The 12603-nt window shown below is 43.4% G+C and overlaps 1 protein-coding gene across 1 annotated transcript in view; it reads left to right on the top strand.

Annotated features, from left to right (window-relative positions):
- Nucleotides 1-12316, top strand: part of TNFRSF21 (TNF receptor superfamily member 21) — a 70773-nt gene extending 58457 nt beyond the window's left edge. Inside the window, exons 5-6 of the mRNA XM_075923388.1 lie at nt 8962-9184; nt 10627-12316. Coding sequence (XP_075779503.1) covers nt 8962-9184; nt 10627-10856 — 453 coding nt within the window. The 3' untranslated portion in view covers nt 10857-12316. The remainder of the gene's footprint in view (nt 1-8961; nt 9185-10626) is intronic.
- Nucleotides 12317-12603: the final 287 nt, after the last annotated feature.

Genomic DNA, 12603 nt, shown 5'->3' with positions numbered 1-12603 from the left:
GCCTTGGCGTTGTGCTAAGTGGAAATACAGTCCTTGCTGCAAAACAGTTGAACATTTCAACAGCAACCACACAAGCTGAAAACACTCAGAAACCAGAGGTAGGGTAAACATGGATTTTTAAGTCGCCTTTATAGGGGAAAGTTTGTTCAGCTGTCGAACTAAGAGCAAGGATGGTGTTCCATGCACAGTCTTGTCATCTCTCTGCCTCTTAGGGTATGTCTAGACTACATGCCTCTGCCGACAGAGGCATGTAAATTAGACTACCCAACATAGTCAGTGAAGCGGGGATTTAAATGTTTCATAAGGCATGAGGGAGCGGTCAACAAAGGAGTTTTCTGTCGACCAATCCACGTCTTGACTGCCGTGCTGTGCCGATGATCAGATGAGCCGGCACAATGCAGCGGCCATTTTTATTTTAATTAAGCGGGGGATATTTAAATCCCCACTTCATTGACTATGTTGGGTAGTCTAATTTACATGCCTCTGTCGGCAAAGGCATGTAGTCTAGACATACCCTTAATGTGCAGGAGACAAGTTTGAAGATTTTGTAGGTGTCTTCCTGGCATTTTTTTTTTCTGTTCAAAATGGCTGCTCTTAGTTTCAAGACAGGAAAATTGTGGAAGAATGTAACAGGGAGAAATCAGTTGCTTGCCTTTCAACCCACAGCAGAAATCTCTCTTGGCTGGCTGTCCAGTTAGTGGTAGCAGTTGACTGATTTTGAATGAATAAGAGCTTTCAGAAATAAAATCTCTCCCCTTAATGAACATGAATATGTAACACCGTAGCTTGGAAGAGTGGCCTAAAGTTCTCCTTTTTTAAAAAAATGAACCTGGAGTTCCAAAGAGGGTTAGGAAGAGAATTGCAATAGAAATCTTTCTCCTTTACAATTCTATATAGGAACTTAATCCTGCATACACTCCCACCCCTTACATCCCAAACCAGTGGTCAAAATGTAATCTTGCCCAGTTTCCTCCTCTGGTGCAGATAATCTGGAAACTTTAACTTGGTTGGTTGTCTGATTTTACAGTCTGGTGCCAGTTGAATATGTGTACAACTTACTTGGGTTTAGCTTCCTCACGTGTGCCTGGAGGGCTTATTAGCTTTAATGGGAGTTAAGTGCTTCGAGAGATTATTGTCCCACCTGCTGTGCCTTCTGTTCCTTCCGGTAAGATCATGCATGCTTGCAGTGAGTTACTGAGACATGTCTAGTCTTTTGTGCTGTGCTTGCAGAGTATGTCCTTCCTCACAGCTTGGAACTGACTGGACCGTTGTCTGTTTCATTTGGGTCCTCCCCTCCCAGGCACTGTACTCTTAAGAGCAAGGAAGCAGGAAAAAAAAGCAACCCCATCCTAAATGTAAATCCCTAACCTCTGAAATCTGGGCCATCACCTGATCCAGCCACCACAAATCTCAACCTGAGATTTTCTCCATTGACTACAGTCAGTTGATACGTGTTAGTTGTGTGTTAGGCAAGAAAACTGCTTAACCAAAACGCTGCTGCTGCTTCATTGGCTTTAGGCAATTAGCCAGCATAATGCACTATTTAATTAAAACTTACCATCCGGCTTCTTTTTAATCTTCAGGTCTACGCGTTTTAATTTCCTTCATTCTAGTTTAATAACAGAAACAATGCAAATGCTGTTCTGGTTCCAGTGAGAGACGTTCGTCTGTTAGTGCTTGTTCATGAGCTGCATAGAAATTGTAAACCCATTATGTTGTCTGAAGGACTTGAAGGTAAGGATGTTAAGGACTAGTTGACTATCCGATAAACAAATGCTTATTGGATAGTCGAGTTGACTAGTCTATTCCTTCCTTCCCTCCCTCCCCCGCCTCTAAGAGGGGGGTACTTCAAAGCAGCAGCACTGCACAGAGCCCGGGATCAGCTGTCTGGCGCTGCCCCTTTGAAATACTGCTGCGGTATTTCCACAGAACCCAGAGTCAGCTCGGGACTTCCCAGCTGATCCCGGGCTCCAGTGCAGCATTTGAAAGTGTGCAGAGCCCAGGCTCCACATGGCATTTCAAAGCGGCAGCGCCGCATGGAACCCGGAGTCAGCAGGGGATTCTGAGTCCCCCACTGACCCCAGGCGCCATTCTGGCATTTCTGCTTTGAAATGCACGAAAGCCCCCGCTGGGGACTCTTGTACGTTTCAAAGCTGGCACACCTCGTGCAGCCCTGAGCCAGCGGGAAGTCCCACTGACTCCGGGCTCCAGGCAGGCGCTTCCGCTTTGAAATGCACAAGTGCCTATCGACTAGTCGATGGAAATTCCATTGAGTACTCAACTAGTAAATTAAACGTTGTTTAACAGCTTTACTCAAAGGTGGGGATTGCAGCGAGGTTCTCGCTGCATTCCTTAGCAAAGCACCTGCAACTAGACTGCTGCTGAGAGGATGCAGAGAATACAACTGGTGTCATTTGGTAGAAAAAATCCATGCAGCTATTGTGTGGAAACATGTTCCTTGACTCTTCTTCCCTTCCCGGGGGTGGGGGGGACCTGCAAATGCACATCTGAGTTCACTGAGGTCCTCAAACAACCCAGTATGAATGCAGCTTTGTACAAATGTGAATTAGATTTAGCTCAGCCCAGTGTTTTTCTTAGCTTCCAAAGCCCTCCATTTTTATAAAGGAAGGTATTCAGTGAGTCGTGTCCCTGTCTACAATAGAATTACCGTTGATGTAAGAGACCTTGGCAATTCATTGGCATGTACAGAAAACTCCTGAAGGGTTCATTGCATGAGGAGAACCAGACAATCTTTGCAGCTATAGTCAAGAGCCCTGAAGTAGTTGCTCTTCTTGTGCTTGTCAGGTGAATTTTTCTCTCCCACCTTGGGCTTCTACAAGCTACTGCTATATTTAAGGAATAATCCAAAGGGGCAGATGATGTGAACTGAAGTCCAGCACCGATTGCTAAATTCCCCACGTGGCAAATCAAAGTCTTCTATAACTCTGGAGACACTGGTGATGTATCAAAATAAGATTGATCAGCCATCACAAACGGAAAATAATTGACAAGTCCATCTGGATGTTTTCTCATCATCTGATTAATGGGAGTGGTGATGGTGGGGAGGGGCACTGTTTATTTCCTGTTTTTACAGTTCACCTTGGAAGTGGTTCAGATATAAGTCTTCCTTTCATCTATGTTTAAGATAGCTGAACTTCAGACACACAGGGTACATCTAGACCACATGCCTCTGGCGACAGAGGCATGTAGATTAGGTTACCCGGCATAGCAAACTGAAGTGGTGATTTAAATAATCGCCGCTTCATTTAAATTTAAATGGCTGCCGCACTGAGCCGATCAACTGTTTGTTGGCTCAGCGCGGTAGTCTGGATGCTCCGCAGTCGACATCAAAGGCTCCCAGGTAAACCTCATCCCAAGAGCCGCTCAGCATGGCAGCCACTGAAATTTAAAAGAAGCGGCGATTATTTAAATCACCGCTTCACTTTCCTATGCCGATTTAAATAATCGCCGCTTCTTTTAAATTTCAGTGGCTGCCATGCTGAGCGGCTCTTGGGATGAGGCTTACCTGGGAGCCTTTGATGTCGACTGCGGAGCATCCAGACTACCACGCTGAGCCAACAAACAGTTGATCGGCTCAGTGCGGCAGCCATTTAAATTTAAATGAAGCGGCGATTATTTAAATCACCACTTCAGTTTGCTATGCCGGGTAACCTAATCTACATGCCTCTGTCGCCAGAGACATATAGTCTAGACGTACCCAAACTGAGGCCATGTCTTCACTCTGGGGAAGTTTGACACTGCTGCAGTTGATGTTCTGGAATTCCACTTAGCAGGTCTTTACTAGACCCTCTAAATTGAACTCAGAGGGTGGTGCTCCTGAGAGGAGTAAAGGAAGCTGATAGGAGCGTTTGCTCCTGTTGGCCTTCCGCTGCAGGAATGGCAGGGAAACTCAAATCAAGGTACATCTACTCCAGCTACATAATTAACATAACTGGAGTTGTGTATCTTAATTTGACCTTCCTCTTTAGTGTAGACCTGGCTTGAGTCACTCCGGTATTGTGATTGGTGCTCTAGAAGTGGCTATAAATGAATAAGTACATTCATATATATTCATAGATAATACATAAAGATCAGTTCAGCTGGTAATACATTTTTATCAAGACTCTAGTGCTGCAGTGTAATAATGCCAATAAAACATTTTCAGCTAAAATAACTAGATGTAAAAGCACAGACTGTGGGGAGGCTCTCAGCAGATGGTTGGCTGAAGGTCATTGCAGAAAGCCCTCGCAGCTGCCTTTATGAAACAAGTCCTGTATGTTTCATCAGGCCATTTTAAGCATCTTCCAGGGTACCTTGAAAAAATTGTTGACTCTCAATTAGAAACTAAAAACCAATCTGTTGTCTGGTAAGACAGTGAGCTTGAAGATGCTTGTTTTGCCTTTGTGCCTGCTCCCATTGCTACGTTACAATTAGGGACTGAGGAGACATAGTGGGAGGTGTCATTTAAGTCTTTGGAACCTGGAATAGCAGAAAAGTAGGCAAAAAGTTTTTCTGCAATGCAAACTTCTAGCTACGGTAATGGAGAAAATTTGGCCCTATGCCCCTTGTGTGATTTAATCATGACTGTTGCAGAGGGTTACTGATTCATCAGAGCCATGAATTGGTTTCTGTGTGGAAAAACAAATGTGTAACTGCGGGTCAGTGGCAGTGAATGCCTCTCTGATTACACATGGTGATTTCCCAATATGGTGAGATTGTTCTTGTTTTATTTGTTTCCACTATTCTTAAACTGTTGCAGCAATGGCTAATGTAAGGCTCTAGAATGTTAAAAAGGAATGAGAATATTGAGGAGTTCCATAGTGCCTTCTATATAAGCAGAGCCCTGCAAATTGGTGGAAATCCCCTTTTATATCTGTGGGTATCTGCATGCGCAAATGTGGATGCGGAGATCTGCGGCTCATTTTTGTGGCTGCGGATACAGATTTTGTATCCGTGCAGGGCTTTGTGTAGAAGCAGCTATAAACGCTAACCAGTTGCGAGGTGAGCAGGTTGCATTGTCTCCTTTTTTTTCCCCGCAAATGAGAGAGTTTAGGCATAGAAATTTAGGCATAGAAATTATCTTGGCCAGGGCTGTGCAGGAAACCTGAGCAGAGCTGAGAATGGACTCTAGATCTCCAAAATCCCAGATTAGGGTTGTAAGCAACTAGTTGAGTACCTGATAAAATGGGTAGTTGAGTAGTGACTGGACTAGTTGCTCCCCTACCCCCACCCCCGCCCTTGATTCCTCTATCAGAGAGAGGCAGCAAAGGGAGGGAGCAGGAGCCAGTGCTGGGGGAGCTGTCTTAGTGCTGGGGGAAACCGGCTTTTATCTCTGGGGGAGCAGGGGAAGCAAAGGTGTAGCGGGGGGCCAGGCATGAGCTGGGAATCAGCTGTCCCGGCTCGCTCCCGGTCCCCCCTCGCTGCACCTCTACTTTTTAAATATATTAAGAGCCCGACAGTTCTTAATACATTTAAAAGGCAGAACCCTGCTGCAGCTCTGTTTTCCCCCCTTATCGACTAATTGAGTAGTCGATGGAAATTCCATTGACTACTCGATTAGCTGATTATCCTAGACCAATTGAACCCATGAAACAATTCATGATCAGCTGGACGTAGATTTTGGTCGCACCTTCATGCTCCTAGGAACCCATGGTACTGGATAGACGGTGTATGGGAGGAGGTTTTTCTAGGTTCTGAAACCTAGCTACCATAGACTAGTTCTCAGCTAGATATAACACCATGAGCCCAGCTTAGGAGAGGAAGTGGACAGCACCTGTCTAGACTAGTGCTTTAAAAATAAGCCTTTCAAGCAGGTTCATGTAGGTTAGTCTAATTAGGGCTGTCCGTTAACTCATGCAATTAATGCAACATTGTGATTAGAAATTAATTGCCATTAATCAGTTTCAATCGCACTAATAAACAATAAATACCAGTTGAAATTTATTAACTATTTTCCATGTTTTTCTACACTTGCAAATATATTGATTTCAAACTACAAACACAATACAAAGTGTACAATGTTCTTTATTTTTATTTTAAATATTTGCATTGCAAAAATGATAAACAAATACCGTTTCTTTCATCTCCTACAAATACTGTCCTGTAATTTTTCTTGTTTACGCATCTGGGGTGGGGGGAGGAAGCGGCTATGAGGGAGCCAGTGTGCAGAGGGACCCAGCTTAAGACAGCTCCCTATGATCACCAGCTCCCACCTCCACTGCTGCATCTGATATAGACCGGGTAGGGGGAGTTTGTGTGTAACCATGAGGGTTTACCCGTGAGTCCAGGTTCCTCGGTTAAACATGTACACGATCACATTCCTAGAAGGGACATGTGAATTTTTAGTTCATCTGGCACATAAATATCTTGCAGTGCCGGCTACATCTGTGCCATGCAAATGCTTGTTAGCTTTTTCAGGTGAACGTTGTAAACAAGAAGCAGGCATCATTATCTCCTGCAAATGTAAGCAAAATTGTTTGGCTGGCCAAGAAATACGTCTGAGTGAATTTGGAGTCTCTAAAGTTTTACATTGTTCTTTTTTTGAGTGAAGTTATTCTTAACAGTGAAAATATTTAATCAAGAATCAAGTGGGGATATTACACTTTGTATTCTGTGCTGTGATTGGATCAATATATTTGAAAATGTAGAAAACATCCCCAAAAAAGTAAATGATATTCTATTATTGTTCTGGTGAATAATTGTAATTTGTAATTGCTTGACAGCCCTACCATTAATAATTTTCCAGAGCAGTGTTTAACTCTCCTTCTAAACAGTGTCACTCCAATCTGATCACTTTCCCTCATGGTTTAAACATTAACTCATTCCAGCATCCTGTTTACTTTGCATAATAAGCTAACAATAATGTGTTCCAAACAGTTCAGACCCTGAGGGTTCTAGAAAACCACCCTTTCTTCAGTGCTTTAGCAGCTGTTTGTGATTTATTTGGTGTTTAGTCAAAGTAGTACTAGGAGGTGTTAGGTATTCAACATCTGTGATGCTTTTGGTCCTGTCTCTGTGCCCCTTAGTCTTCAGACCTTCTTGCAGTTGTGTATCGAACAGACAAATTACATGTTTACAGTTTTGGAAGAGCCCCAAGAGTCAAATTATTTTTAAAGGTAAAATCCCTATTCTGTAGGATATCGTGTGGGAAGCTTACAGGTTTACTACCCTGATTCTCTACTGATGGTGGTCTTCCTCAAATAAGAATTGTCTAATATTGTAAACAGATTGCACAGAAATCATGCAAGACATTTTTAATGCAGCTTACAAAATATTTAAAAAACACCACTGTAAAATATATTACAGAACATTTTGGAGTAGAACATATCCTCTGTCTCCTGCTGAAAGAAGCCCTTTTATTACAGTGGAATGGAATTTACAAGCCAATTTCATGAATTGATGGAAATGAGGTGGGTGGCTCAATGGATATGTGTAGGTGGTAAATTCTTTGCACATGCAGAATGTGGAATTACATTAATGTGATTCACAGTATGAAAGATCAGTGCAAAGTTCCTGAGAACCACAGTGTGTATACAAATCCATCTTTGTCTGTGAAGTGCATAAGACATTTGTATGAATGCGAGGGAGTGACTGCCGGTGTCATGTGTCTTCAGGGGTCAGGCTGTAGTGTTAATACCAGAAACACCATGTTACATTTCCAGCATACGCAGAGGGCTGTATGGAGCAAGCTTCTAAATACAATCCTCCATGAACTTACCTAATTCCTTTTTGAACCCCACTATAGTTTTAGCCTTCAATATCCCCTAGCAGTGAGTTCCACGTGTTAACGGTGCATTATGTGAAGAAGTACTTCCTTTTGTTCCTTCTAAACCTGCTGCCTATTAATCTCATTGACCCCTGGTTCTTGTGTCATGTAAAGTTAACACTTCTAACTCACTTTTTTCCACCTCAGTCATCATTTTAGACTTCTGTCATGTCCCCATTTAATTGTCTCTTTCAGACTGAAAACTCCCAGTCTTTTTTATTTTTTCCTCTCATTGGAAGATGTTCCATAAGCCTAATTTTTGTTGCCCTTCTCCATACCTTTTCCAATTCTAATAGCTTTTTGGAAATGGGGTAACCAGACCTTCCATGCAGTATTCAAGGTGAAGGCATGCCATGGATTTATATAGTACGGGTTGCACCTCTGAAAACCAGTACTCTGGTTTGGCAACATGGACCACAGAAACTCCTGGACCAGAAAGCCCTGGAGCCGAATGGCAAGAGGGCCAGCAGCCCGGCTGGGGACAGCAGTTCTGGGACCAGGACTGGAGAACTCTATTAGCCGGGGCTGGGGAACACTAGGTGCCTACAGGGGAAGGAGCCGGAGAAGCCCAGCCACCCAGGACAGCCCATGGGAGTGCGGCATCAGCGCAAGTGGCAATGTGGTGCTGGGGGGCCAATGGCAGCAGACGGGACAGGGGGCTGGCTGGCTCAGGGCCTATGGCAGGACATCGATCTGGCAAATTCTGTTGTTGATTCCGACTGCCAGACCGGGGAGGTCTAACCTGTAGCGATACGATATTGTTTGTCCCTTTCCTAATAGTTCCTAACATTGTTAGCTTTGACTGCCGCTGGCATTGGGCGGATGTTTGCAGAGAACTGTTCACAATGACTTCAAGAACTTCTACTTGAATGCTAACAGGTAATTTAGGTCTTATCATTTTGAGCGCTTTGCTTTGTTCCTTGTTTACTGGGACAGTTTGTAGGGAAGGAAAATGCTTTTAAGAACAGGCCATTGACATTAGTCACTGTGAATTTTCTGTGGGGAGAAGTCTTTCGCAAACCTGTGAACACTGGTAAAAGGTGGAGCTCCTTTCTTAGAGCAATTTAGAATAGTCTATTTAAAGTTGCAATATTAACATCCTGGCCTCTGTCCCGGTTTGGGATGCAAGTGGTTCTGAATAGGAACTTTGCTTTAGGTTTTGCATAACTAATCATAATCTGCTTTTGTCCTCACAGCTAGAAACTGACAAACTGGCCCTTCCGGTGAGCCCCAGCCCTCTCAGTCCCATTGCCAGTCCGAATCCGAAACCTCCTGAGGCCACAATCCTCACCGTGGAACCGTCTCCGCTGGAGAAGAACAAGGGCTTCTTTGTAGATGAATCGGAACCTCTTCTGCGCTGTGATTCCGCCTCTAGTGGCTCCTCCCCACTCTGCCGAACAGGCTCTTTTATTACCAAAGGTACCCAGATCTGCAATTTTAAATGTGTTTTCAGAACAATATGGAGTTATTGGAAGCATATTGTCACTAGAATAAGCACAATTTGCATATCAGTTGGAGAGACTATATCAAAGATCTCTCAGATTGCAAGTAGGTTTTCAGTGTTTTCATGGCTTCTGATCAACGTCCCATGAAAGGAAATGGATACATTCCCACAGACACTATCTGGTGTTGCCCTGGATCAAACTTGCAGCAGATTCTACTCTTTTCCCTGGTTATTCAGTAAGGCTGTGTCTAGACTACATGGCTCCGTCAACGGAGCCATGTAGGTTAGGGTTGTAGGCAAAGGGAAATGAAGCGGCGATTTAAATAATCGCCGCTTCATTTAAATTTAAATGGCTGCCATGCTGAGCCAGCAAACTGCTGATCAGCTGTTTGTCAGCTCAACGCGCTAGTCTGGACGCTCAGCGGTCGACATCAGAGCCCTTTGTCGACCGCCCCATTATTCCTTGTGGGATGAGGTTTACCAGGACGATCGACAAAGGGCTTTGATGTCGACGGCGGAGGGTCCAGACTAGCGCGCTGATCAGCTGTTTGTCGGCTCAGCGCGGCAGCCATTTAAATTTAAACAAAGCAGCAATTATTTAAATCGCCGCTTCATTTCTCTTTGCCCAGTAAACAAAACTACGTGGCTCCCTCGACGGAGCCGTGTAGTGTAGACATACCCTAAATGAATTTTCTTCCGTTTCTAAAGGTTTTTCACACATGGGGTTATATGGGGAACATGTGGCAACAAAACCACAAGAATTGTCCGGATTGAATTTATTATAAATGTGCAGTCTTTGAAACCAGGTTAGTTTCCACGTGGTGATTTTCCTTGGATTTTTTTATTCCCATGGCCTCTTTCCTATTTGGCAGCAGCAGGAGATCTGACGTCTGAGAAATCCAAGGGAAAGAGACTTTAATGATTGATCCTCTTCCTTGTTGCATGACTTCCAAATGGTATATTTTCTTTTTTTAAATGGTTCCTTTGAAATCACTTGTAACTTGAAGCGTGGCGTACTGGAACCTAAACCACATCATCTACACTTGAGTACACAAAGTAATCTGACTCATGAAAATCACTGAAACCAACAGAATGTAGTAATCTGGCTTTTGGCCTCTTCTTTTGCTGGGATTCCTCAGTACTTGTAATTCAGCCCAAGCAAATATACTGTAGGGTACAGTGCTGTCCTGGCAGGAATCTGGATTGGGTGACTCAGGAAGGCTTTCTCCATCTCTAGTTTGTGACTAAAACCTGCCCACATCTTTTATGTTCTTGGCAAGTTGTGACTTTCCTAGAGTCAGGGAATGGGGAGTGAAGTCTCAGAGGTGTGAATTTAATTTAGTTTTTAGTGGTCTTTTCTCTGGGAGGATGCTCTTGTAGTAAATGGTGCCTTAACCTCAATCCCTTCCCTTCACAGAAAAGAAAGACACAGTGTTGCGTCAGGTGCGGTTGGACCCTTGTGATCTGCAACCCATCTTTGACGACATGCTTCACATCCTAAATCCTGAGGAGCTCCATATGATTGAAGAGATTCCGCAGGCAGAGGATAAGCTGGACAGGCTATTTGAAATTGCTGGAGTCAAGAGCCAGGAAGCCAGCCAAACACTGCTGGACTCTGTCTATAGTCACCTTCCTGATCTGTTGTAGGCATTGGCCACTGCACTCTCTGAATCTTGCTAGTACTAGCTTGGCACTCGTTAAAGACGATTGACAATATGCAGGCTGGTGGGGGAGTTTTAACATTTTTGTTGGCTTTTTGTTTTTTGTTTTTTGTTTTTTTGGTAGAATACATGGCCAGTATTTTCTTCAAGGTTTCTCTTGTTTCTGGAAGGGGTGGTTTACAAACATTGCACCTTCCATGCTTACCTTTCTTGCAAAATTAAAATCTTTGTTCCCGCTGTCCCCTTCTGAATTGTTCTGTTTTCAGTCCAGTCAATCATTTTATGCACTTTAAAACACACTTCATTAACTAAAGACCACAAATCCGGCGCAACTTACACATTGAATCTGGAATAGTTCTGAACTCATTTTAGTTTTTATCATATCTGTTTTATCCAAAGTGACTTTCCTCTTCATAAGACTTTCTTCCCCTTGTCCCCGCTTCTCTGTGGTGGAAAATGGGAAAACGTGAGAAGTGAGTGTTGTCTGTTACTCTAACGCAACTAGCATTTTTCCCCCCCTTGGGTTGACTTTTTAAATGTATTATTGTATGGTTCATATTCCTTGCTGAGGTTTTACTAGCAGTTATTTATTGTATGGTTTTCACCTGGACAATGCTTAGAATGCTTGATTACTTGTGCCCCTTTAAGCTAAAACGGAAATGTTTTCAAGAAAATCAATGGCTTAATTCCTCCAGCCTTCAGGACTATAACGAAGTCGCTTGGTCTGCAGCTGAATGTACCACACACAACAAGGAGTATCTTGCCTTGCAACTTAGAAGAAGATAAGCAGACCCTTTGTAGATCATCTCAGCACTGGTGCTGAATAGTGGCAGGGGAGGGAGAGCCCTGGTGGTAACACTCTCCTTGTGATTATAAGACTTACTGAGCTTTGCTTTTACAGTTGTCACTTGGTTGTTTGGGGGGTTTTTTTATACAGATGTTGGCCAAGAGGCAAGGTTCCAAAGACCTTGCCTGCTCTTAGCAATCTCTTAAATCACACTTCACTTTTTATTAAAAAAACAAAAACCAGAAAGGCTGCATTGTAAGAATAGTTTATTTGCAACTGTTAAGTTCTTGTAATGAACAGTCTGTAATACGCTCAGTGTGGAAGAATTCTAATATAGGGATGGCACTGCGATGGGGTGAGGTTAAGGGGAGGGGAGGTTCTGATATGGAAAAGTTGCCTTCCAGTGTACTAATTTATTAATAAAATACTAGATGTTTGTTACTTGACATGCTTCTGTGTTAACTTCTGTGATGCTTTGCTGCGTGGGTTGGATGTCTCCAGATCACGGAATCTGTTTCAAGAAGCCCTAGATTTGATCTGGGATGTCTGAACTAGTTCTAAGAATGTAGCCTGGTTTTGAATTTCTGCATACGTGATCTAGGCATAATGCGTGATTGTCTTAAATGAAACTGCTACATTAAATTCATACCCAAGCTTTCTCTTCGTGTGTGTTGGTGGTTTTGGATATGTGACCTGCTGCCAAGGTGAGGAAAGGTACTTTATGCCAGGAATCAGCACTTTTCTCTTGAAAAAAGACCTAGCCCACATGATCCATGCCACCACTAGAAAGCTGAGTTTGGTGCAGTAAATGGCCTAGGCAGAGGTGAACACTGACCTTGGTAGAATGTAGCATCCTCTTTGTTCCCAGTATGTTTGGAAGAGGCAACATCTCACCCTGTTACCCCTCAGTATGGGAGGCAGCTGTTAGTTTTTCATGTTGGCTTTT

The sequence above is a fragment of the Pelodiscus sinensis genome, chromosome 3, assembly GCF_049634645.1.
Source record: "Pelodiscus sinensis isolate JC-2024 chromosome 3, ASM4963464v1, whole genome shotgun sequence".
Lineage (NCBI taxonomy): Eukaryota > Metazoa > Chordata > Testudines > Trionychidae > Pelodiscus > Pelodiscus sinensis.
The sequence above is the reverse complement of the archived record's forward strand: the minus strand, read 5'-3'. Positions and strand labels throughout refer to the sequence as shown.